This window comes from Carassius gibelio, chromosome B5 (assembly GCF_023724105.1).
Source record: "Carassius gibelio isolate Cgi1373 ecotype wild population from Czech Republic chromosome B5, carGib1.2-hapl.c, whole genome shotgun sequence".
Taxonomy (NCBI): domain Eukaryota; kingdom Metazoa; phylum Chordata; class Actinopteri; order Cypriniformes; family Cyprinidae; genus Carassius; species Carassius gibelio.
The window spans coordinates 15,187,497-15,215,251 of record NC_068400.1 but is presented as its reverse complement, the minus strand read 5'-3'; the positions used below and the strand labels follow the sequence as shown (position 1 = coordinate 15,215,251).

General features: G+C 37.9%; 2 protein-coding genes across 5 annotated transcripts in view; both read left to right on the top strand.

Annotated features, from left to right (window-relative positions):
• The window catches only part of LOC127957233 (nuclear pore complex protein Nup214), a 47,970-nt gene extending 22,052 nt beyond the window's left edge, over positions 1 to 25,918 (top strand). For 2 of the 4 annotated variants that reach the window (XM_052555671.1, XM_052555669.1), the window contains 12 exons: positions 6,633 to 6,699; positions 6,889 to 6,967; positions 7,118 to 7,196; positions 10,231 to 10,283; positions 11,852 to 13,408; positions 17,707 to 17,777; positions 18,292 to 18,451; positions 18,771 to 18,923; positions 19,572 to 19,743; positions 23,725 to 23,879; positions 25,593 to 25,626; positions 25,704 to 25,918. In XM_052555671.1, the coding sequence (XP_052411631.1) occupies positions 6,633 to 6,699; positions 6,889 to 6,967; positions 7,118 to 7,196; positions 10,231 to 10,283; positions 11,852 to 13,408; positions 17,707 to 17,777; positions 18,292 to 18,451; positions 18,771 to 18,923; positions 19,572 to 19,743; positions 23,725 to 23,879; positions 25,593 to 25,626; positions 25,704 to 25,740 (2,617 nt within the window). In that variant the 3' untranslated portion in view covers positions 25,741 to 25,918. Of the gene's footprint in view, positions 1 to 6,632; positions 6,700 to 6,888; positions 6,968 to 7,117; positions 7,197 to 10,230; positions 10,284 to 11,851; positions 13,409 to 17,706; positions 17,778 to 18,291; positions 18,452 to 18,770; positions 18,924 to 19,568; positions 19,744 to 23,724; positions 23,880 to 25,592; positions 25,627 to 25,703 lie in introns of all 4 variants that reach the window. The other 2 variants (XM_052555670.1, XM_052555668.1) reach the window with 1 other exon arrangement.
• LOC127957234 (uncharacterized) overlaps positions 1 to 27,755 on the top strand; it is a 364,986-nt gene that overhangs the window by 311,447 nt on the left and 25,784 nt on the right. The window lies entirely within an intron of this gene.

Sequence of the window (27,755 nt, the reverse complement as noted above, 5' to 3'; positions counted from 1 at the left end):
AGTGTTTATATTCAGACTATTTTAGGTTGCTTCGGGGGTACCGCGGCAAAGTAACCCAGTACCTTTGTGATTCTTCGTAGACATAAACAGAGAGAAGTAGTTCCGGCTAAGATGTTCTTCCACAAGACGCAAGCAGTTCTGTTTATTAACCACTAGAGCATAAAAAGTTACCGACTGCAGCTTTAAATTGAACAGTATAAAACAGTAGTCCAACAGCAACTTCAATGATTCCTTTAAAAAAAAAATTGTTGTGCCAGTATGTGACCCTCGGAACTTGTTCGCGTGCAGCACCACACTTCGAGGGGTAAATGTTGACTCTGTCCACCCAGTGTGACGGTAAACTTAGCAAAGACATGGGGCACACGTCGGAGCTCCACATGTTTGTGGTAAAGCAGATTGCATGCCCGTCTTTCAGCATACACAAAATGTGTTCCCTAACTGTCTCGTATAATTTGGGTAGCGCAGTTTCAGAGATACATTTACGACCTGGCAAACAGTACATTGGCTCCAAATGCTCCATTAAGCACCAAAAACATACATTTTCGACAACATACAGGGGTTGGTCATCCAGGACAATAAACTCTGCTATGTCGGTTATCTTTGTTGCCTTTTGGCTGTCTTTGGGAAATTTATCTCATCGCTGGAAGGCAGTTTCCAGAGTTTGCTTCTGCAGTTTCCGTCGTGCTCTTTAGTGTTACGCATCTTCAAATGTTTGAAAAAGTTGCTGGTGTTGAAATTTGCAACGTTCGTGCCATCCCTTTGGAATTGCTTCTTTGCATATGTTGCATTTCACCGTCTTACTGGTGGGAAAATCCACTGTAAAGTACTGCCAAACTGCCGACATGATGCGTTAACGTTAGCTCCGTGGATAGCTCCTTTTAAGGAGGAGTCAGGTGGTCCGTATCTTCTTCGCCCCTCTAAAACTGGTCCCTTAATGATGTTTTTTTTTGGTAATCTGTGCAGGGTTGTCTGTCTTGCCCTGGCAACCAAAAACACACTTCTTTTGTGACTTTTCGCGACGCTCTCGCTCTGATCAGTGAATGTCTGTGCTCTCAGTGCTCTGCTATACGGGAGTGCGCGCTCTTCCGGCAGACGTGCCCTTAGGACCCATATAAGGAAATTCCGCTCCATCTAACGTCACACAGAGCCATACTCGAAAAAAACTTTCCGAAACTTGTGACAAACCGGAAGGAGTATTTTGGGAACAAAAATACTCCTTCAAACGTACAACTTAATTTTGTAAACTTTGTCCATGTTTAGCATGGGAATCCAACTCTTTAACAGTGTAAAAAACTCAGTATGCATGAAATAGCATTTCACCCCCCCTTTAAATATCAATATCATTACTGTTATGTTGTTCTAGTTATTGTTACAGTTATTGTTAACGTTAAACTTGGTTATCGTATCATTTTATAGTACATGCATAGTTAACAACATGGTTATTAATACTATAGTTAAAGTTGTTGTTAACATTTACGGTTTGTTACATTAACTGTTATAGTTATTGCAATTATTGTCTAAAAAATTATAATGTTTTAGTGTTTTATAGTTTTCTGAATCTTTTATAATTTAGGTTATGGTTGTAGTTTTCAGTGTCATACATTTTATAGTTGTTGCTATAGTTGTCATCACTGTTCTACTTATCATTAACGTTGCAGTTATCATCATAGTTCATTATACATTGATGCTGTATTTCAGGTTGTTGTTGTTGGGAAGGTGTGTGTTTTGTCCAGTGTTGTGCACTGACACACACAGCAGGATGTAGGAGTTTGTGGTCAGCATTATGAGCTACATGATTTGACATCATTTCCTGCACTGACGTCCTGACTCATGCTGTCTGAGCTGGCCAGAGGTATATCTGATGTCTAAGCGTTGTGTTACATGCAAGCAGCGAGATGCCTTATCTGTGAATGCACAAGACTATGTGTCCCATGCAACTTTAACCCAGACACATGTATTATTAACGCTTGAGCTGCTCGTCCTGAGGCAGCGGCTGCACACCGGTACACATGCATGCGGCTGTGGCTGTGTTCAGAGCTGCAGACCACTACATTAGTCACACTGTTAGTAGTATGTCACTGATGAAATATATGTGACAGAATCACAATGCAGTACACTCTGTGAACTGAGAAGTGATATTAACCACAATCTCTTTCTTGACTCATTATTTAATCAAACTGCTAGAAGATACACTGGGTTTAATTCAAGCTTCAAACACGTTTATTTCCTGTATAGTGAGTAGGGGTGTAACGATTCACTCGTTTTCTCGATGCATCGATTACAAACCCTGTCAATTCATATGCATCGATCTTGAAACATGATTTTTGAATCATGAATCGCAGATCGTGGACAGTAATTGATTCAAAATGCTAAGAATCGAATGAATCGCGATCTCTATAGCGATTCAATGCTTTCAAAATGTATACACATTAAATTACTACACGCACAAATTAATGGAGACCTTGAAGAGTGTTCGTGAATCGTGCCTCATCTGTCTTTCACGCGCTCCACTGTTTACCGCCTGAGACTGTCACAGGATTGCGCTGGTGCTCCGTTCGTCTCTGACGCAGCTGACGTGTGATCTATAGGACTCGTGGCCAGTAATGCTAACGTGAAGTAGTTTTACTTTTCTGTAGTTTGTCAATGGCTCTCTGCATCTTACCGGCGGAGTTACCGGAGCCGTCGACAGCTGTATTTATTGCATGGCCAGAGCAGAAATGTAAGTGTCTACACAGATCCATTGAATGATAAATGTTTTTAAACAATGCGGATGAACCGATCATACGAAGGAAACTTTATAAACCACAGTATTAACAACGACCTTGAAATAAGAGCGCAAGATGTATCTCATAATCAGATGCATGAAAGTAGCGTTTGTTTCATTAGCAAACAGACATCTGGCACGTTTTCTCTCAGAATCATTCGCTGATGGAGAGGAAAAGTTAAATAGAGATGAAGACGTTTTCACACTGAAAGAGAAGCGATCTCGCTCTCATAGACTTGACAGGCAGGCTATATCTGCAGCTAAACTGAATAAAAGCAGAATGAACTGCTGAAACTAAAAAAAAAAACCACAAACAATTAATGAATGATGCAGTATTAAAATTGACATTTATTACAGTACAGAAATTATAAAGTATATTTTCTACCTTGTTCTGTGCAGAAAATTTAAATAATTGCTAATTAAATGTAGCCTAGTATATAAAACAATCATAAAATTGCCATTAGGAAAAAAATATAGATTACAAATGATTGATTATTGTCCAGCAGTGTATTTGATTTATTACAGCTAATTAAAAGTAATTAAAAAAGAAGATAATTCCTTGTAAAAAATAAATAAATAAATAATAATAATTATAATAATAATAATAATTATTATTATATAGGCTACATACATAAAATGATTGTATTTGACATTTCTGTCACTTCTGAAATTATGGCTACGCCCCTTGTGTGACAAAATGTTAGCTTATACATAATACTCTTTAAGCCCTTTTTTAAAAATTTGACTTATATTTTTACATATGCCATGTCGCATCATTAAACTAGCATTTAACAGTGGACAAAAGTGTTTTTTTTGGGGGGTTTTTTTTGTTCTCTAACCATAAATGCTACTGTAATTTGCCCCCTGCCTAAGCATTTAAAGAATTTAGTAGAAGCATTTAAATAATCCCATGAATGCACTTAAAGAATGCAGAATCAAATCTTTATAATCGAATCGAATCGAATTTAATTGTGAATCGAATTGAATCGTTCTAAATTTGCAAAAATCGTTCTTGAATCGAATCGAAAACCTATGAATCGTAATCGAATCGAATCGCTGCCTTGCCAAAGATTCACGGCCCCAATAGTGAGGTCTAACGCCAAAGTAGGGAGGGCACAAATAACATTTTAGTATACTAGATTTCAAACATGAACTGTTCTGTACTGCGTTAAAAAAATGTTTTTGCATTTTTCAATTTTTAAACCATTTTAATCTGAATTTCTGCACAAATTAAGACCTGTTCACATCATGATCGATAACTTATATTAGCATCAACACCAGCAGACAATAATGTTATGTTTATTATAAACATGCTCTGCAGTTTTGTCATGTCATGCTTTCTAAAATCGGTGAATATTGTCATATAATAAGAACGATTATCAAAACTTTATAGTTATAGTCCTTGAAGTCAATGGTCTTTCATTGCTTTCCTAATAAAGTTACTCAAAGCAGGGCTTCAGACAAGGAAGAAAACAAAACATTAAGAAGCCATTGGCTCCTATAAGAAACACAATTAGGTGGCAAATAATGTTTGGGTGCCACAGATAACGTGACACATTTTTGATGTCCATGCATGTTTGTTTCTTATTGTAGTAGTAAAGAGAAAGACATGATGGGTTCACGTGTGGTTTGAACTGAGGTGCTAAAACAATCGCTCGTTTTGCGTTAAAGAGTGCCAAAATGGTATTTATTGTTTTAGTTTTCTGAATTTGGCTGAACTTTAAAGCTTATTGCAATTATTGGAAGGCAAGTGTGCTAAAAATATGTAGTTAAAGGTATAGTTCACCCAAAAATGAAAAGTTTTTGTTTATCTGCTTACCCCCAGGGCATCCAAGATGTAGGTGACTTTGTTTCTTCAGTAGAACACACAGATTTTTAACACAAACCGTTGCAGTCTATCAGTCTTATAATGTAAGTGGATGGGAATCATGGCTAAAACATACAATAAAACAAAACAAAAAAACATACACAAGTCTTGTGTGTTTTTGACAGTATTAGCGCAATCAGATGATAACTAAGGAATAAGGTGCTGTTTGACCAGCCTTTTAGTTCACGGGTGTATGCGCTCTGAATAAGCACGTTAGAACAACATGCAAACGAAACGATTAACCAGTAACGCTTTAAAATGTTTACACGTTATGTGAAAACTAGAACAAGTATATAAATAAAAAGAGACTTACTCATGTTTATGATCTCTGCTGAATAAAGTGCTTCATTCTTTTTTTTCTGAGGAAACCCATTTCTCTAATCCTCAACCACATCGCATCTTTTTAGGGTGAATTATGTCTTATTCCTCTAATCGCGAAGCAAAAAGTAAAATAAAAGAACTGGAAGAACAGTCTCGCTTCCTTTTCTTCTGTGTGGGCGTATTCAAGCTGCGCGCTTCAGTTTGAATCTGAATAGTGCGTTCAGTGCGGGGGCGTGGTCACATTAGATATAATGAAGTGAGACATGAAGTATGGACATCGCGTTGTTTTCATATGGATCACTATCACAGAATTTTTTTTTGTTCGGCAGCACTTGTTTAGTTTAAAAGTAGACATGTCAAGCTTTCTATAGATATCTCTCTCATGTCTCTTTGTTGAGTATTCACAGAGTTACAATTCATTTTAATGACGTGTTTGTAAATGAAGATCAGCGCAGACAGGCTGCAGACAGCACACCTTTTTTGTTATCTTTATTTTATAAGTGCACAAAGTTTTGTTATGTCTGTATCCAAAAAAAAAAGTAGACCCTTTACAGATTCGATTGATGTATTACTCTCATTTATGTTCTTTTTGGAGTTATCAGGAGAAAATGTCACATAACGCGTATATGCATTAAACATAAAAGATGCGATCGCAAAACAAACAGGAAAAAGTCATTAGATGGAAATGTTTAAGTGGTAACGTACATTTTTATAGTCTTTATATATACATTAATATACTTCAGAAAAAACTTCTCTCCCAAATTAATATTTTTGGTCGAAAATGCAACCGTTTTAGTTGCCCTGCATAGATTTATACTTTCCTCCATGTGTACTGTACAGTATGCACTAAACAGCTGTCTCTGCCTGTGTGTGTGTGTGTGTCTCTCTCATCCTGTCTGTATTGATCTCTTATACTGATGCAGAAAGACAGAAACATCCTCACACACACACTTGTTCATTAGGTTTGTGCACCGTGCAGAAGGTCAGGTGACCGTTGTAATGAGGTCATCGTGATTCAAGTGCTTGGGCTGTTTATCAGAGCACATCTCTACTCTTCCTCTGCTCCAGTTACCTTCATCATTATCATCATAGTGGTCACATGAGCGTTGGCTGTTCTGCCTGCTCACTCTGTCTGTCTGACCATTGCTGCAGTGGCTATTCGTCCTGAACAGCCGCAGGACACTTTCCACGTGAACTTCCCTTGCTGTATGAGCATCACACTCACAGACTCGGACGAGAAGGAAAAACAAACGTGAACACAGAGCATCAGACCTCTTTTGTTCAAATACTCAGGATGTTTCTCAGATGAATCCCAGCATCCTTGAACACAAAGGCATTCATCTGTAAATATGAGCTTTTCACACACAGTAGCCTATTTACATCCAACCAAAAGCAAGCATGTTAGTGCCTGCAAAACACTTTATGACACCAGCTGTGGCATTTGGGTAAAAAAAAAAAAATATTTGGCCACAGTTTGGCCCAAAATCGTGCTTGTATTACTATAGCTAACAACTTATGGAGTTGTTTTGTGCAGTTTATTATCACAGTTTCCAGTTTTTACAAAATTGCCTGGAAATGTTTTCCTAAAAACACTCACGTTCTTCAGTCCCTGTGCTGTTTGATTACTAGTAGTTGTCCCCTGAGTTGTCTGAATGAATCACGTTTTATGTGTGTCTGTAGCGCGTCGGTTCCAGCGCCGGCGGCTCAGGTGGTTCAGCAGGTTCTGGCAACAGTGGAGGCCAATAAAGTAAGTCCCACATGAGCTGCTCCAAAACATCAATCACAACATTACAGTTACTGCTGACAGAAAAGCCAAACTGCTTTTTAACAGAATTCAGTGTTTGTAACAATGATTTCCTCTTACAAATCACACATAGAACATCTGCAGAGTGAGCAAAAGTCTGTCATCTGGCGTAACCATTGTTTTTGCTTGCAGAATTCCTTTCAAGGTGCTTTAAACGTCTCAGCGCCACTGGCAGGTCCGGCACAGACCACAGCAGGTAGTTTTGTATTTGGTGAGTGTGACGGAGTTTCCACATTAGTACAAATTGTTCAGTATAAAGTAGAATAAATGCTAAATAGATGCGGCTGCACTACTCCAGTACCTGTGGAGTAATGATGGTTTGAGTGTCGTAATGAGCTTGTTTCTTTATGTGCTGCTACAGGTGGAGCTGCTAAAACTGACGCAGGAGCATCTTCATCCATCAGTGAGAAGAACTCAAAGGGCTTTTCATTTGCTGCTCCGTGAGTTACTAAACACACTAAACCACCTTCATCTCAATACAAGTCTTCATGATTGTTATTGACTTGTGAGATTATTATGAGTTATCTAGTTATGGGTTATCTTGATTTAGTCTGTTATTTATACAGATGTGTGCACTTACTGATTCTACTCCATATTGGGGATGGGCGATACCACATTTTTTCCATGTGATATGATACCGATACTTTTTGTTAAAATTTTAACGATACCAATACTAATACTGCTTATAATTTTAAAAGTGTATGTGATATTTCAAAGTAATCTTAATTTAAAAAAATCTATCTATCTATATATATATATATATATATATATATATATATATATATATATATATATATATATATATATATATATATATATATATATATATATATATATATATATAAATTTGCAGTTACCATGGCTACAAGAACGATGATTTGTGGTGTTATTGTTAAAACTATGGGTAATTTTCATAAGGGAACCTGAAAAAAAAAAAAATTATTCCACAGGAATGTGCCTGAAAGTGATAAACAGGCCTAATTCTTACCTCAATGTTTTATAATTTATTTTAATATATATTAAAAATGTATAAGGTGTGCATTGTAGCTGACACATAAATGAACACATTACAATTGTTTTATGACTGCAAGTCTTTCTCCTCAAATGCTGTTGAGCTTCAAATTTGTGTTTGAGCCCATGTGAAAAAGTAGCACAATTTACATATGATTTACAGTTTATTTTAATAAATATCAAACATTCAATTCAATTGTGCATTGTAGCTGACACCTACATGAACAATTACAGATGTTTTTATGACTGTAAGTCATTATCCTCAAATGCTACTGACATTAGAAAAGTGTATACCAATATCGCATGTAACTTTAGAGACGGTCCCTAAATTTGAGACTCTTTGAACGTCCAACGTCAAGCCAACTTCATTTTTTCATAGTTTTCTTTTCTCTGTGCCGGATTGGTGATGTCCTTTACCCAGGCATAGATGTCCATCCATCAATTATGAACTTTCAGCCACTGGGAAAATGGTGCCGGGGGTTTTTTTTTTTTTTTTTTTTTTTTTTTTTTTAAGCAACTGGGATGGTGCCCCCTCTGGAATTTGGTGCCCTATACAGACTGCGTATTCTGCGTATAGGGAGCGGCGGTACTGCTGTCATCTTTTGCACAAGTCGCGACTGCGCATGACGTGTTGTGATGGTGAACGGCATGTTGCACTACGCGCAGCCCCAGACCAATCAGTGTTAACGTCATACCACAGTGTCCGCAAGACCTTTAATTTTTATATCATACACACACCGTCCCAATTGGCCTGCACACACTGCTTAAAACATTTAGTTAAAACATACATCGACCTTCTGGTGGCTCAACGATATTAGTTCAATTTTAAATCAAGACATGATCAAGTTGTCTTTACTAGGTGTAGACTGGGGCATTCAAGACTTACCCATGGGTTTTATTAATAGGCTAAGTTCCTCCTTTATGTCTTTCATGTAAAGTTCCTTTGACTATCAAGCATATTTTGTTGAATTGTAATTTTTATGATGCAGCTAGAAAACGCTTTTATTCAGAAACATGCTTGCATGGAATATTTGGAAATGTACCACCTAAATGTATTTTAGATTTTCTATCTTATGTTAAGTTGAAATGTTTTATATAATGTAAATCTTATGGATGATACTGAACCTGTTTGCCATGTAAATAGCCATGATGCTAACATGGTGTAAAAAACAAACAAACAAAAAAACATTTAGTTATAACGAAATTAAGTATCGATACCAAAATAGAAGCTTCTGAGTATCGATATATCAATACTGCAGCATCGATGTGCACATCCCTACTCCATATGTTAGTGGCTCTTCAGCAGCACTTTTGAGTAGGGATGCACCGATACCGGGCCCGGTACTGCGCTCCTGTACTCATACTCATAGAAATGCCCTGATACCAAAAGCCAATACTACACAGCATGTGAACAGAACAGTGTCCAGGAAAAAGAAACATGAACAACAGAGAGTTTAATGGAGTTATTAGAGATTAAGGATGTCTATAAGTACATGCAAGTAATCAATATAGGCTAATGTTAAACTTTCAGTATTCACGCCTGTATTGCTGATCTGCACAAGCTGATAAGCAGAGCACACTGAGAGGATTGAGCGCGTGGCTGCAAGGTAGTTTGTAGTTCAGTCGGATATGTCAAAAGCAAGCAAGTAAAATGGTAAGGAGAGCGTGAGGGAGTCAGAGAGCACGCACTTCTGTTGCATGATCTTGATTGCTGTTTGCTCCATTAGCACATGCATTTGGATTCAAAATAAATTGTAAATATAAAACAAACAACAATTATGGGGGCATTCACTATAAACAACACGATTTAAGCAAAAGTGAAACCTGCAGACTGTGTGGAATGCACTAGGCTAGAATTGTCTCCAGCACCAATGTAAACGTGGGTATGCTGGGCATGTTTAGCTTGCTCCAAAATTAAGGTTTTTATTAGTACACAAGGGTCCGCGTACATACATGATGACATGACCAAAATAGTACGGGCTTAATCGTATAATATAAAATTAGTGTTTCCCTGCATTATTTTAGGAAAATATTTTATCATTACAGTATAAAGCTGCTGCAATAGAGCAGCTCTAATGCGCCATTAAAATGAACAGTGAAAGTAACAAAAGCTTATACAATACATTTTAACAGGTATAATTGAGAAAATAACTGAAGGAATATCTGTTTGCTAAATGAAGCCAAGTAACATGATTCTTATTCTTCTTATTTATTATTTTATATATAAATTATAATTATTATTTTGTCTCTGTACCTAATATTTGTAAAAATGACATGCTGTGAAAATACATGTATCGGCGAATACCAAAAATGAAAGCATCTGATTGGAATAGTTCTGAAAAAAGTGGTATCGATGCATCCCTACTTTTTTTCTACTGGATTATTAAATATGTCTTTTATATTGTTTCCATTTGAATATGAACATCAATATGTGGTTTAGATGCAGAATCTGCTGTTTCACAGGTCATCAGGGTTCAGTTTCGCCACTCCATCACAGGACACCAACAACACTCAAGGTATGATCTCCATGTGTCTCATGTCATTAAGTAAGGCAAATATTTGATGTTACTTTATTTTAGTTTTTAATAGTGGTCGACCAATATATCGGCAAGGCTGATATATCAGCCGAAATTTGCCATTTTACAAATATCGGCATTGGCCAATAAGGTTTTCTGCTTGGCTGATGTGTTATTTTGACGGCGCTACGAGCGGAAGCGCCTCAGCGCGCACAATGCTCACACTCTCTCTTTTGTTTGTCGTTGTTAACATTTCTGTCTAATATGGATAGACATCTGTCTAATAATCAGATAGAACAGTTAAAGAAATTAATATAAACAAAGTATTATAACGATTGCTTTTATATTAGATCTATTGGTAATAGAAAGGCAAACATTATAATACTTTCTTGTTTGCAGTCAACATTAAGCAAATAAGCTTTTATATTATTCAAACAAATTTGTGACTGACTATTGAACATTTAATTTCACAAACCTTGCGAACTTTATCGAGTCCAGCTGTGAGATCTTGTGAAGTGTGCTTTTTTTATCCAGCATGATCACGTATCCTCTGGGTGACGGTCTGTCCATGTGAACTGAATGCTTTTAACTCGTGATTTCAAATTATGATCTGCTTTATGCATTTGTCCACTGTCATATTCATGTAATTTTCACTGTGTACTGTATGTAAAATGAGGGTTATCCTGGATACGGAGTGCCCTGTTGGTTACAGTGTTTACTTTCTTTTAAATTATGTTTTTTATAAATATTTATTTATTTGTGAAAAATACTGTCATGTAAAGTATAAGCAGTTTCATTTACACATTTTTTTAATCCATTGTCAAATGATTTAAAATTTCTTAAATATTAATAATAATAATAAAAAAATAATATCGCTTTTATATCGGCTATCGGCACCCCTGCTTTCAAAGATATCGGCATTGGCTGTCAAAAAACACATATCGGTCGACCACTAGTTTTTAACACTGCTTTTGATTAGAAAATGTCAAAGTTTTCAGTGCCATTCCAGTGGTCAGGAGGGTCTGAAAGGATCTGCAGATATGTCCACATAATTTAGATCAGTGGTTTCTCAACCGAGGGCATTAGCAAGCTTCTCAAAATAACCTGAAATTTTTTTTAAATAAAGACAAAACAATCTTTCGAATATCATAAAACTAAAATTCAAGATAACAAAAAAAATATTTTGTTTTATTTTAATTAGTTTTACTTTTAGTTGCATAAGTTCTATCTCCTGAATAATTTGAAATGAAAAATGTTATAAGTTCTGTCAATTAAATTAGGGCCGGTTGGGTTTAGAATATTGTTATGGTCAAGCTGGGGGTCTTGGGGTCAAAAAGGTTGAGAACCACTGATTTAGACCGCTGTCATCCCCTTCACCTTTTGCTAATTTGATGATACTCATGATAAAATACACTTAGGACAATTCCCCCAAATATCCCTCAAATTCAGTGCAGAATATGTCAGATTCTGCAGATTCTGGACCTCCCAATGGTTTATTGGTCACATTGGTTTATTGATATTGGGCTCTCTTAGTAAATGTATTTATTTTTCCTCCTTTTTACAAATAGCAAAGAGTTCTGGCCTACCAGGCAAGTTTTCTTTTGCAAGCAGCACAGGAACAAATATGACGTTTGGTTCCATGGGGTCTGAGGAGCCGTTTTCCTTTACTTCAAAACTGTCATCTACTGCACAGAGTGTGAGCTCCTCTACACCACCTCCTGAACCATCTAAACTCCCTCAAGCTCCCAAAGCCCAGGGCAATACTGGAGAAACTCTTGGCTCCTTTTCTGGCTTAAGAGTGGGCCAAAGTGAGGAAGGAAAGGAAGCCCTCAAGACCACCCTGGGTTTCACTTTTGGACAACCTGGCAATGGATCTACAGGATTTGCTTTTGGTTCTGCACAAATCAAGCATGCAGAAGCTGGAAGCTCATCAGAATCAACAGGCACTGCAGCAGAGGCTCCAAAGATGACTACGGCACAAGGATTTGGCTCATCTACATTCACCTTTAAACCACAGGACGGAACTGCTCCAAGTTTCACCATTCCCTCTACATCTTCCTTTCCACCAGCTGCCACTTCTTTTGGAAGTCTATTGCGAGCACCTCTATCAGAAACCCAAACTCTTCCAACAAAGTCCCTCCAGCCAGAAACAAAGACTTCAACTGAGCCGGCTCCCTTCGATGATACTGAATCTAAGGAACCTCCAGCAGAACCCAGTCCTAAACCACCAACCTTAAGTGCTCCATCAGCCATACCGGTCACTGAAGCTGCTTCTCCCACTAGTACTGAGCCCACTACAGAACTTTCCAACAAGCCCCCAACTCCTCCAACTCTCGAGGTCTCTTCCACACCATCTCCATCAGTTACCCCACCATCCGAGACACCGGCGCCTGTCTCCGAGCCTCCTGCAGAAGAACCAGTCTTTGATCCTGCCCCTGAGACTACCAGTACTTTCATAACCACTCCTGCACCCCAAGAAACACCAGCAACCACCCCATCCTCAGCTCCAACATCCGAGAAACCAGGCTCAATCTTCGCCCCGCCTTCAGGTGGCACAGACAGTCTGACTCTAGGAGCCATAAATCTCACCAATGTCGTTACTTCAGCAACCTCCTCTGCCCCATCTGCAGCCACCACCACCACCAGTGTAGCTCCAACCCCTGTCTTCGGACAACCCACTTCTGCCGCCCCGACAACTGTGTTCGGGTCCACTGTCTTTGGTGCCAATTCTACCACCCCTGGATTTGGAAAGCCTGCCTTCGGACAGAGTCCCAGTGCAGGTTTCGGCCAGCCTGCGGCCTCTGGTTCTGCTAGCAGCTTTTCATTTGTTCAGCCAGCGTTTAGTGCAAGTTCTGGGTTTGGGCAGCCGACGGCGGCCTCCACCACATCAGCCACAAACAGTGGAGGAGGAGGACTGTTTGGATCCTCTAGCACAAACAGTGCCAGTTCCTTCTCTTTTGCAGCCAGCGCCACCAGCTCCGCAGCCAGTACTGGTACTGGGCTCTTTGGCCAGAACACTGCTCCTGTATTTGGACAGTCCAGCCCAGGCTTTGGCCAGGGATCCTTGTTTGGCAGCAACACTACCACAGCATCCTCATCTGGATTCGGCTTTGGACAACAGGCAGGTGGGTTTTTAGGAAGCACACTACACATTATGGCCTATTTCCAGAAATTCTGACAGGGAAGAGTAGGATGTTGAAATTGAAAGGCTCAGGGCAGGTTCTAACTGAGAAGTTGCTGGATTAATCCAAACCAGGGGTGACGTTAAACCCTTTTTTTACTGTGGTATGAACCCCAACAAAATACTACTGCTAAATCCTTGTCATATACCATGTCATCTAACTACACATGTGGCACTATGCGGCACAAAATTACAATTTTAGATATGGTTACATTGCTGCTGGAGAAACAACATACAAACTATGACAATGATAATCTCAGGTACTGATTATGCACTTTATTCAATGGTAAAAGTGTCTAAAGTGAGCTTGAATATAATTTTGCTTGACCTTTATAGCCATACTGAAAGCAATAACAGATGGCTTAAATTAAAGCAAAGATGTGTGTTAAAACTGTGAATTCCATGTGAAACAAGCATATTCCATGAAAAAGATGGTATCAGTCACTCAGTATGTACATTTAATAATGTTAAAAATGTTTAATTAATGAATTAGGTTATAAACTTAAACCATTTTGTTGTGAGTGCAGTGCATTTCCAGAGAGCCACCCACACAGGCTTTTGATTGGCTGTGATATTTGATTGATTGTGTCACAATGTTTTGTCGTGTCAGGTCGCCTATGGTGTGGACAGCCAGAATTTTTGTGGTGCTGGAGTGTTGTCGCAATGTGTCAGAACAAGGTGTAATGGTGGAGTTTTCCATTTACCAACTTGAGTCGTTTTCCCTGTTGATATTTTAGAAATAATGTTGTGTATGTTCTGTCAGCTGTTTAGAAGCACAAACAGGTATTCAAATTAATGTCTATTGGTCAAAGTGGTTTGCAAAAATGTCAAATTGTGTGTTATTGCATTTGATTCAGTCAAACAGTTAATTAATGTACTGTCTGAAGCGTATTGTAGTATTATCGTATCTCTTATTGGAACCGAATGCTTTGTAAGGTAAAATAATAAGTGCTTGATAAGGTTATATTTACAGTCTGCTGTATGAAATAGAACTCGTTGATGTATTTTATCATGTGTCAGAGATGAAGCAGCTCTTTATTGCAAGTTCATGTTGGGTATAACCAACATTCTGTACTAAAGGTTAAGACCATTTATATCCATAACAGTACTAATGTAAGACATGAGCCTTTAGCAGATCAGTACTCTTAACCCCAGAGGGATTGTCCCACATTTATACAGAGCATCTTGATGTTATGCCACCCGCTCACTTTGAGGCCCACAGCACATCCACTAGGCTGTGTATTTAATTTACAAATAACCATTGTGTACAATAGCTGTTAGTTATGGTTTGCTGTGCTTTGAAATCAGTAAGAATTTGGACAACAAATACATTTATCCATTTGGCAGCCATTTTTATCCATAGCCTCTTACATTTTCATTCAAGTTACTCATTATGTCAGTTAATGCTTTCTGTGGGAATTGAACCCATGACCTTGCTAGTGCCATGCTCTACTGTTTGTGCTAAAGGAATGCATCAGTTGTTAACCTGATGATGCCTTGATGCTGTATGTAAACTATGCAAGGAATCACAGGCAATGAAATAAGAACCACAGCTTATGAATTGCTAAAAAAAAGCTAAATAAAATAGCTCCTTGGTCAAGTATTTGAAACGCTGTTCATTTGCACGAGCAACTCATGATCCAGTGTTTTCCGTATCTCAGAACGGTTTAAACTTTACAGTAAATTCTGCTCCATGTGAACTGGGTCACTTATAGTGTGCATTTGAAGACACAACATGTGCCAACATCTTCCCTAATTTGTAATAAAAATCAATTATATTGTCAACAAAGTTCTCAACCGGGTCAAATCCAGTTCTGAGGGGACTAACTTACGTTATGACTGTTAAACGTAAAAATATAAATTGATAACACCACCTCTCTGTATTCTGTGATGTTCTGTGTTTCGGTGCAGCAAGCAGTTTCGTTATAATTTAAGCACAAACGAACCGTGTATATGTGCGCTCTCAGCATACTGATCACTATAACATCATATTTCTGCTTGAATACAGCCCTGTATATTCACGTACTTGAATACAGCGAGTGTTTCATAACAGATTCCCACGTGTTTGGAGAAGTTTGAGAGGATCAGTGGCATTTATGTACAAAATGGGCATCAGACGCACCAAACAGCTTGTTCTGACAGAGGAGAACCGTTCACTTCAGATCGCTGAGTTCAGAATTTTGGTTTCAATGGTTTTATGTTTCATTTGCATTTTGCTGTTTAGTGATTCTGAATCAACCCGTATAGTAGTTTATATGCAGTCCTTTGGCATCTCGCTTTGGTATTGTTCGGTATGGCACGTTGACTTGTGTTTATGTTAAAATTACTGTATAGTTGAGCTTTACATACTTTTACATTTTGTAGAATATCTGCAGTGACATTTTTGTATGTTTGCAAAAAAAAAAAAAAAGAGCATGGAATGTTTAAATCGATCTTGAATTTTCTAATGTAATTGAAAAATAATGACACATACAAAGGTTTTGGTGAATAAAGTTTTGGCTTGCAGTATTTCTATGGGGGTACTTGGAATTGAACATCATTCATATTTTAATAAAAATATAAATGAGTGCAATGTAAAGATACATCCCAACAAGCTTTATTATGCATTTATTTTATATTTCTTTAATTGTTTATTTATTTTTCACTTGGAAGATCTCGGTGAGTTTCTCATTTAAAAAGTAGATGCCCACACAAAAAAGTGTGGTGCATTAAACGAGTTGACATCTAGTGTGTGTGTGTGTGTGTGTGTGTGTGTGTGTGTGTGTGTGTGTGTGTGTGTGTGTGTGTGTTTACAGGAGTAGTTGGGTGTTGTTCATGAGCGTGTTAGGGCCATGGATGTGATTGTCCAGCACTGGAATGTGCAGCAGTCTCAGGCGTGTCCTTGGGCCAGGATTTCTCCCATTCCTATGAATTCTCAGAGATCCTGAGACATCCACATTATAAGCAGCTGAGTCTCTGACCTCTGATCCCTGAGCTTCAGTGACACTCTAGGATGCCCAGTTCACACCTGTTTATGCTCTGCTTTTTTAAAGTCAAACTAAACTAAAGAATGTGCTGATTGAAATGATGCAAATGTATCTGTCTGGTTGACCTTAGTCTGGATATTATGTTCTGATTTTCTGGATAATCAGTAACATTTGAGATGAACTGTACATTACTGAATCAGTCAGACAGATAGAGCAGCACAAATAAATACTGTTGAAATCAAGCAGCAACCTTCCGGTTTCTAGTGAAACCAACACGGAATGACTAAAGCTGCAATTAATCGATTGACCTCTAGAGGCTGCCTCCAAGTCCCATAGATTCCCCATGTTTAAATGGGCAACTTTACAGCAGAATTTCTTTTTTTACAGCCTGTTATGAAAAGTGGTTTTGATCTATATAGCTAATTTTACCGTTCATGACAACTGTTGGGGGGGTGAATTTTTTTTATAACTCATTCGTTTAAATGATATCAGGCCTTAAAGTTCTGCATAATTAAGGGTGTGGCCAATTGAGTGACAGGTGGATTGTCGCCGCCATCAAGCTATGTGGGCGTGCTTTCAGCAACCAGTTCCTGCCTCTTTGGCCATTTTCGAATATCTGGAATATCTGGGAGTGACGTGTGGTGACGCGATCCCAAAATGGCAAAGGCTTGCTCTGCCTACTTTGAGCTTCAAAAACGCTTTTCAGAAACTTTTCATTTGTTTGTGGATCATAAGATACATATGCAGTGTTTATCATTTCATATGTGATTTAGCAGTTTCATAGATGATTGAACATTTGTTGATATTTGAGAGTGATCCTGCAGTGTAAACGCACATTGTTGTGATGTTTTGCTTAATCAGTGACATTTGAGATCAGCTGCTATTTATTTTTTCATTTGTGCATTACCGAATCAGTCATTCAGAGCATGTTGAAAGCCAATGCTTCAGTCAGACAATCAAGTCTCAAAATCCAAGTAAATAGGATTGTCAAATGCATGCATGTCACTCGTTCCACAAATAAGCATCATCCTTCTTGAATGATGCACTATTACCAAAAAAACTTGTAAGTGCAATTTACTGTACATTTTGTTTAATTCTGCATTTCTTTGAAAAGTATGTGGTTGTGGAAAGTAAGATGCATTTGCAATATTGATCAAGTTCATCGATAATTGTGCATGCATTTAATACTTTTGAGCAAGATTTCATCCAGTGCTAAAGAATAAGCACACAGTTTCATGTTTGATCTCTTAATGATTTTTTTTTTTTTTTTTTTCAGTGTTTGGCAGCAACCCCTCCACCTCATCAGTGTTTGGACAGCAGGCCAGTGGAGCCGGCGGGTTTGGCCAGGTACAGTCCTTATAAACACATCTTCATCTGCTAAAGCAAGCGGTTTACTCAGCTGGACGTGTGTGTTTGAGTCTCAGAGTCAGTGATGGCATTTCATCAGCATGCGGTGGAGGCTGGAGCTGCGACATATCAGATAAAAGTTTCAGAGTTTCTCTCTGCCGCAGGCTTCAGAAACAAGACGAGCTGTCAGTCTGCTGAAGGACTGCTTTGAGTCACCAGAATTACAAATTGCCTCTATATTTCAATTTTTTAGAATCAAATTTAAGGTTTTCACTCTTGGTTTGCCTTCATCGCCAGCCAGTGAGACCTGAAAACCTGTTCACATACACCAGACTGGTTTTGATATGGTCTAAAAATCCATTAACCGAAGCAATATTATATTTAATAGTTTAACACATTCTGAATTAGATTAAACTGTTCTTTCACCCAGTAGTTGATTTCTTTTAATTGCAGGTTTTTGTAATTAAAAGTGTGAATCTCAAGTGCGGATGTGATGTGATTGTTTTGCGATCAGGCTCAGTCTGGCGGAGGTCTGTTCGGGTCGAACACTGGAAACACTTCATCAGGAACAGGGTTTTTCAGTGGTCTTGGAGGAAAACCCAGTGAAGATGCTGCCAACAAAAACCCGTTTGGAATGCCAGCCGCAGGTGGATTCGGCCAACCCATCAATACAGGTGCACACATGGATATTTACTCTTACCAGGGCTGTTGTATTAACCTGAAACCATAAAAAAAAATCCTATTCATTTTAATTTGTACTGAAACAGCTAAAAAAAAAAAAAAAAAAAAAAAACTATATACACATTAAAAAAATGGATTAAAAAAAAAAATGAAAAAAAAATTGTGAACACTAAAGGGAAAAACTAGTAATAAAAAAAATTTAAATGTGAATAAAATAGATTCTAGTATCTAATTGATGGCCCTGTGTTTTGTGCACCAGAGAGAGTCTCATATGCATTAGTGCTGAGGTTCTTTGTGGATTGTTTCCGTTAGGTCAATCTAACCTGTTTGGGAACAGCGGAGCGAAGGGCTTTAGTTTTAGCAGCAATTCGTTTGGTGAACAGAAACCCAGCGGCTCATTCAGCTCCGGCGCGGGGTCCGTAGCCACACAGGGCTTCGGATCGTTCTCTACACCCACCAAACCAGGTCAGTCACTAACACACAAATGAGGAAGTGGACATTGTAATGCCAAGGACTATCATTTTTTTTATTATTATTTTGAATATTTAATATTTATAATTGTAACATTTATACATTTAATGTTGTTTTGTTCATTTTGTTTCTTTTGTTGTTCTTTTATTATTTTAATAATTTTTATAATTATTATTTTTGTTGGTTTTCTCATTTATTTGTTTTCATTTAATTCTATGATCATTATTATTTTGTTTTATTATATCATTATAATAATAATTATATTAACACAATAGGATTAATAAAGCTAAATTATTTTTTATTTAGTTTTATTAATTTTGTTATATAGTTATATTTTGTTTGTTTTATTTTCTGTTATTGCTGTTATTTGTATTTTATTGTTTTTATTTATTGTTTGTTTAAAATTTAGTCACAGTTGTCCTTTACATTCAGTGTGAATATTTTCTGAAACCAAACAAGCATTTACTTTAATGTCGGTGATCCAGGAAATGTAATTCAATGACATGACTCACTGAATTATTCAGATGTCTGTAATTTCAGAGCGCTCAGTGAGCGACTCTTTCCTGAACAGTGGCGGTGTGTTTCCTGTTCTCCTGTCTGAATTGATGCTGATGTGTGTGCTTTTGCTCTGGTGTTCAGCAGCTGGTTTTGGAAGTGCGCCAGCCTTCGGCAGTCCTCCAAGTTTCGGCGGATCTCCAGCATTCGGTGGGTCAGCGGGCTTTGGCTCCGCCCCTTCCTTCAGCAGTCCGCTGGGCTCCTCCTCAGGGAAGGTGTTCGGTGAGGGAACCACAGCCGCCAACGTCGGCGGATTCGGGTGAGTCTCTACTACAATACAGTGATTTTAATGTGAATTTGTGTAAAATCAACACATTTTCACCATGTGTTCATGAGTGAAGTGATGTATAAATTAGTGCAAATTTTAGCTGATCAAGCCTTCTGAATATAGGAATACAACTATACGTTTTGGAGCATGTCAGTTCTGCTGAAGTGGAGAAACAAACTCACCACCTTTAAAGGGGTCATCGGATGCACTTTTACAAGTTGTTTGAACTGAAATGTGTGTTGGAAGTGTGTACACAACCACCATATAATGATAAAAATCCAGCCAGTGTTCAAATCAGGCCGATCTCAGATGACTGTGTGATGTCACAAAAACAGGCCCCTCCCACGATAGTTTGATTGACAGTAGCGTCTTCAGCACAGACTGTACTGGCGTCTTACCTTAGACCCGGCCTGGGTGAGCTGTCATCTGTCCGCTATTGTTTCAACGCTGGACCCAGATGTAGACAATAATGACTCCGAAGCGATTGAGGTGATTTTTTTATTTTTATTGGATGTTATAATGAACATAGCAGTCTTCATTTAGTCCCAACATCTGAGCAACAAAAGACACAGACTACCCTTTGTTCACGCGAATCATTCGTGGTCCAGCTTCACCTACAGATGTGAGTGTAAGGTTTTCTAATAAATCTTGGCAAATCCACTTTCCTAATAATGTGCTTATTAACAAGTTTCACGTTGAATGCTGCTGAAGTTTACCGACTATCAGAGAGCGGCTCGGAAGAGAGGGGTAGGGTCTGCAGAGCTCATTTGCATTTAAAGCGACATGCAATAAAACGGCTTGCTGTAGACAGAGCTGTTTTTGACAGGGTAAACTACTCCCACTACCATTGAGAAATTTGAACCAAACTATATTAAACAGACTTTTCATTAAGACCCTAAAGAATCATATCAACTAGTGGAAAATGGGCATCCGATGAACACTGTAGATATAATCTACATATATTAATGTTTTCTGAGTGATTTGGGTGTTTTCGTTCCACTAGTTTGAAAGAAGACATGTTCCGAAAGCAAAATAGACCAGATTCACCCAGTGGATGTAAACACACTGGATGAAAGCATGATAGTGCAGTGAAGCTGGAGCTTGCTTTGCTTTGTGATGAATGGGATCAGAGCTGTGTTTTATTGTTCATGTTAGACAGCAGAATAGATGGATGTGCATGTATTTTGTCTCGAGTTGATCAGATGAAGTTGTTGAGCGGTTTGTCGTGACATCTGTGTGCAGACGCTCAGAATGAGGAAATTAAATGCTGGATTATTGTCATTTCATCTCCAGCAGTGGTTCACATGAGCGTGTTTGTCAGAAGTGATGCAGGATGTAGGTTATGCAGAGATTATGTGTGTGTGTGTGTTGGAGATTACAGGCTGTGAGATCAGAAGTCTCCCGTCACAGACCAGGACAGGCTGCTGTATGTTCAGCTTCTCAACACCATTATTAACATGTGATTGCATGGAGATAAAGTGAAACATATACATGATTATATTTCTGCTGGATATATGTGATCTCTTGACAGACTATTGTTAGGGCATCTTATGTAAGATGCACACAAATTGACAATTTTCACAGTATTGACACTCGGTTCACTAAAGGATAACAAGGTCCCTGCAGATCCTTAAAATCTCTTAAAGTCAGTTTGATCTAAATTTGTGACCCTGGACCACAAAACCAAAACACTACAACAAAACAATTTAGAAAATCTGGAATCTGAGGGTGCAAAAAAAATCAAAATGCTTTGAAAATCGCTTTTAATGTTGTCCAAAGAATTCTTTGCAATGTATATTATTAATCAAAAATTTAGTTTTGAAATATCTACAGTAGAAAATTTACACTATATTCATGGAACATCTTTATTTAATATCCTTATGATTTTTTTGCATTGAAGGTACCATCTGTAATGTTTGGCAAAAAAAAAATCAAGTCATACTCCACATTCCATACCAGATGGGGGCAGTATGTCTCAATAAAGTGAATTGGTCTACTCTAGAGTAACAAACAAGAAACGGCATAGTCTCTATGCTCCGCCCCTACTTTCACAACAACAATACAGCCATTGCCGAAGCCTAATTAAGCGAAATAGTAACAGCATCTAACATACCAATCCAAAAGAAAGGTTGCAAGTTCGGAGTCGAACCTCATTTCTTTCAGGTCCATCAGTTGTCTCCAGCGATTAAAAGCAGTGCCGATGTTTACTCTGGTTCGGCTCCTTTTCTTATCGGATTTGATTTGTGATTCTGAGCGCGGTTGTTTCCCTGTAGCGGGTGTTGGTCTCTTGCCAAGGGCTTGACACATCCTTTCTCTCTCTTCCCTGAACTGAAATGAAGTACTGTGCTGTACTTTCCACATGATTGACATCAGGTTCAGGCACGCCCACAAGCCGTGCGAGTTATTCGTGTATTGCAGGTTGGCTGGTGGTTATGTTGCCCGCATACCGCCTCCCACAGCCGAAACTGGTATTACGACACCTGTCGGGCCGGGGCTAGTAATGCTAATGCTAATTAAGGTTGATATCTCTGCAGCACTATAACTTGACATTTTTTTAATGACATCATCACCCTTATTTCTTCTCATTCTTTTGATGCGTGTAGGTCATGTTATAGATATTTTTCTCAATTTTTGCATATGGCACCTTTAAAGAAATTATCATTTTGACCCATACAATGATTTGTTTGGCTATTGCTAAAAATATACCCCAGCGAACTGAGACTGGTTTTGTGGTCCAGGGTCCCATTTAAGATCATCAAATGTCCTTAATATATTAAGTGGTATAACAAAAGTCTTACTGATCATTTGGGTGGCGATTTATCGTAATATGATAAACTTCTAAAGGTGATAATTTCATTAAATATTTCAAACCTATTTTACAGTTAAATGTTATTTAGTATTTAGGAATCTAAAAGTATTTAGGAATCTTCCAACCCTTCACTCTGAATCTTTCCAACATTTAGTGAGTTTTAGACACACTGACAGATAATTACTTTGGCAAATGAAGACACAAGATATCTGGTTTCTCTACAGTGAAAGTTAGAAGTGGAGAAAATGCATTTTTTAGTGTTCTGAAACTAGACGAGACCTTGTGAGTCCAGTGGAATAATTGATGGATATTGATCATCAGTCGTGAGCAGAATGAAATGAGCATAACACACCAACATAGCTCTCGAATAAAAACAGCTCGTCTGTGATGGAAAAAAATGCAGCAAATGACGAAAAAAAAAAACACTGATCATGAGCAACAGAACAGATGTAAGCTTGCAAAAGAAGTTGAACAGATCATGATACAAGACACATCGAGTTGCTTGCTAAAAGAAAGAGGAAATAACAGGTTTAAGGGATAGTTCACCCAAAAATACAAATTCTGTCATTAATTACTCACCCTCATGTTGTTCCAAACCCATAAGACCTCAAATTAAGATATTGTTGATTAAATCCAAAAGCTTTCTTACCCTGAATAGACGGCAACACAACTGACATCTTCAAGGCCCAGAAACATACCAAGGAAATCATTAAAATATTCCATGTGACATCAGTGGTTTAATCCTAATTTTATTAAGCTACAAGAATACTTCTTGTGTGCAAAGAAATAAAAAATTATAAAGTTTTTTTTCAACATTTTATTTAACAATTTATTTTCTTCCTTGTCAGTCTTTCCTTATCTGTAATTAATAATAAGAGTTTTCATTTTTGGGTGAACTAACCCTTTAATTTTGAAATGACTATAGCTATATTTAGACATACATGGTCTCCTGCTAATAAAAGCATCTAGTAGATGAGTAAATTGGGGTCGTGTTATGATGGATGAGGTCAGAGGTGTGGGTTATTTTAGTGATATTTGCTGTGATCTTATCCTGTGTGTGTTGCACCTGTGCCGCACCACATAACTCACCCAAATAAACCCACTGCCATCTGTGTCACATTCATGCTCTGATGCGTTGCATGCTTGTGATTTGTGTGTTTCAGGTTTGCGTCTCCTCAGAGTGCGCCATCCTTCGGCTCTCTGGCGGGTTCGAGCACAGCGCCGTCATTCGGCAGTCTGGTGCAGCAGCAACAGCAGCAGCAGCCACCAGGCTTCGGCGCTCAGAGCGGTGCTTTCTCTGGCTTCGGCTCGTCTGGAGGTGAGTTCACAGCTTCCAAACACTGCTGTTATTGTGCTTCCTCTTGTAGCAACAGCAGGACCAGCATTAGAGCATGCATTTAGCATTTTATCTGAAAATCCCATTACCACAATACACAAAAGACTGAGAATTTAAAAATGAATACGGTGATTTGAATCAAAATCTGAATTCAGATTTCATTGTCAGATAATACTCATAACGAACAAATAAACTCATTATTTAAATTCACCCCAAAATGAAAATTGTCATTACTCTTTCACCCTCACGTCATTCCAAACCCGTAAGACCTACGTTCATCTTCGGAACAGAAATGAAGAAATTTTTTTATGAAATCTGAGAGCTCCCTGACACTCCATAGACCAGAACGCAACCGCAGTGTTCCCAGGTCCAAAACCGTAGCAACGACATTGGTAAAATAGTCCATGTGACATCAGGGGTTCAACTGTAATTTTACGAAGCTACGAGAACACTTTTTATGCGCAAAGGAAAGAATACAAACATAATTTATTCACCAATTCTTCTCACCTAGTCACCATCTTCAGCCATTTTGTAGAGTACCCCAGAATGTAATCTGCATAATTAGTGTTATTTATAATCTTCATGTGCTGATTGCGTTGAAAGCGCACGCATTCGTTATGGTAGATGAAATGGTGGATGAAGGTGACTCGGTGAGAAGAATTGTTAAATAAATTGTATTTCTTTGCGGACAAAGTATTCTCATAGTTTCGCAAAATTTCAGTTGAGCTAGACTGCTTTACTGATATGTTTTCTGGAATTTGCGCAAGCACATGTGCACTATAAGGCACATATCTAGTCGTTTGTGCGGAGAATGGAAGCTGAATCGCGTTTCAGAACATCAGTGGAAACAAATTATATACGTCGTCATTTTTGCTCATAAAGGTAAGAATAATACATTTTCGGAACTGTAAACTGTTTTTAGTTGTGTGCACTTACAATATCAAGAAAACATTGTGCTATTGTAAAATAAAGACAACAAATAGAATGTGCTTGCCGTCCCTGTTTTGAACAGGAGCGCTTCACAAAAATTAACCGCAACTCCGCGAATATTTTCCTTACAGACAAGATAAATATAAGTCTAGAGAAAGCTTTAAATGACTACAAAACGAAAAAATGCTTTTGTAAAAATTTTACTTCAATATTTTATTTCAGCTGGTGAGACAATGTTTCAAATTTTAGTTTGATGTTTTCTGCTTTTGTTTAAATAAATATGATTTTATAGAAATATGAAGATATTTCTATTTAGCTTTATTTTCAGTTATTGTAGTACTTCACCCTAAACCTAATTTTATTTATCTTTTTAAGTTGTGTGTCAGTTGTTCTAATTTTAGTGTGTAACTTTGTGCTTTTGTTTTTAAATTTTTTTTATTCATTATTTATTTATTTTTAAGCAACTTTAGTACTTTAACCTAAACTTAAAAATTGTATTCAGCTTTATTTAGTGATTTAATTCTCATTTTAATTTGAGTTCACAATAACAGCCTTGGTTTTGAGTTTTATGAAGTTCAGTCACAGCTCTGTTTCCCATGAGCTCTTATCTCTGCTGTGATATATACAGACTTGAGTGCTGCTCACAGAGTGTCACACGTTACCTAGTTACAGTGATAAACCCACTCTAGACCTCTTTATTGCTTCACTTTCACCCGTCATTAATGATGAAGTCGGACTCTCTCATTGTGTCTCGTTTGTCTGTAGGTTTTGGAGGTTTTGGAAACACCAGCACCAACCAGTAAGTGTTGTGTTGTGTCATTCACACACATCCATCAGTGCTCTGCTCACACATTCACATCTGATGATGTGTTCCAGGCCGTCGTCTCAGACGTTCAGCAGTTGGAGGAGTTGATCGGCGGATGCTGATGTAATCTGATCTGGTCTGCAGTTTTATAGTGTGTGTGCGCAAGATTGAATGTGCCGTGAACGCTCGTGTTCTTACCGTGTGCTAATGTCCTGTTCAATGTTCAGTGCAGTTTCTCCTGTTTTAACTGCACAATGAAAAATAAACACAAGCGATGTTGACCATACGCCCAGTTTCTGTCCTTTAATGTCACACTTTAAATCACATTTAAAATTCGGATTACAGTTTTATCATAAACTAATACATTTAATGAGATGCATGTTTGTCAGTCATACATCAAAGAAACATTTATCAACTGTTTGCATTTGCATTTATTTCATTTTAACTGAAATAATCAGATGATGACATGTACATTAATCTGGTTGTGTTTGAAAAATGCACTCATTTTATTAGAACCGTTTCATGTGCGCGTCACTGACTTACAAACATATATCAAGTTATAAGTTTATTAGTTTGTTAAAACCATGAAATCCAAATGCTTGGACATTTCGTATGCCATTCAAATTCATGAAGCTTCAATTAAGGCCTTAATATTAACTGTTCAATCTTAAAATATGATTCATTTCTGACCTGATAAATACCTTGTGTGTGTGTGTGTCAGTCACTAAAGAGCTTTTGACAGTAGTGTCTCTTCACATGCCTGTGAAAGTACATCCAGATTGAGATTCTCCTAGAAGAGAGTCTGAACTCTACAGACAAACTTCATCTGTCTATTATGACTGACTTTGCTTTTATTCAAGAAGCACAAAGCTGCAGGTTGTTTGTGATATTTGACTGAGAACAGGTGGATCCTGCAGCAGATTCACTTAAGATGATGGTGATGGTGATAAAGCACCTCAGTAATCCTGCCCTTGTTTTCCATCACATCTGTAAATCTGATTCATGAAAGCAGGATCAGCCGTGGTTTTTTTTTTTTTATTGATGTCAGGCTGTTCTGATAGGAGTTTATTATAGCCCAACTTTATGGTTTCCTCAAGAGAATATCAGTCACGAAACCGAAGAACAATTTCAGTGGAATCACTCAAAGTGGATTCGAAACGGAGTAGCTATAACATGTAAATTTGAATTTATTTCGTGACTAAAAAAAAAAAAAAAAGTATGTTCGATGTAGTATGAATACATTTGGTCGTACTATATTCGCCATGATGTCATTGTCACGTGACCTGCCAGCGTTGGTTGCGTTGATTCACTTCTATTCGTAAATGCTTTCCCGTTGCCTCAAGGGACAGTAGGTCATCCGGGGATTTATTTATTTTTTTTTATTTATTTTTTTTTTGAGCGGTAGACATGAGTGTCTGGCGTCTGTATGTATTATTATCTTATAGATTATACGTGTTTATAGAATGGGACAGGTGCAGGAGGGAGGCGTGTAAATATAGCAGTGAATGCAGACTCGTGTGCATGCGGCTCTGTGAGCGTCTGCTCTTTAGTCACTGTCTAGTTTGTATTTTCATCTTGTTTGCAGATGATCAGATAGAGATGATGGAGATCAATCCCATCATGCCGCTGCATTGTCTGCGTCTGGGATTGATTCTGTTAATCTCTGTCTCTCTCTGGTTTAAGCCCCGTCTTCATCCACGGATAACAGTATAATACGCTCCATTATCAAGCGTGCTGAAATCCGTTGGAGACTGTGATGAAACCGTCTGCAGATCATCTGCTTACAGTGAGGATACAGGAAGATCTTACGCCAGTGTGACTCTAATAAATCGCAAACAGTAGCTGTAAAATTAATTTATACTATAAAAGTTTGGACTAAATAAATTGTTTAATGCTTCTGGAATAATTATCTTCTGCTCACCAAGGCTGGTAGCTACAACAACGTGGGGTTTTCAATAAAAATATCATCTGATAACAGGGTTGTACTTTTGAGCTTGATGGGACTAATAATAAAATATTGTTATAAATCTGTAATGATACAGTCTCTCGTGCTTCAATCATGCTCTTGTGTTCTTGAGTTTGGTTTTCGATGTCTTTATTAATCCTGCAGCTCTTGTATCTCT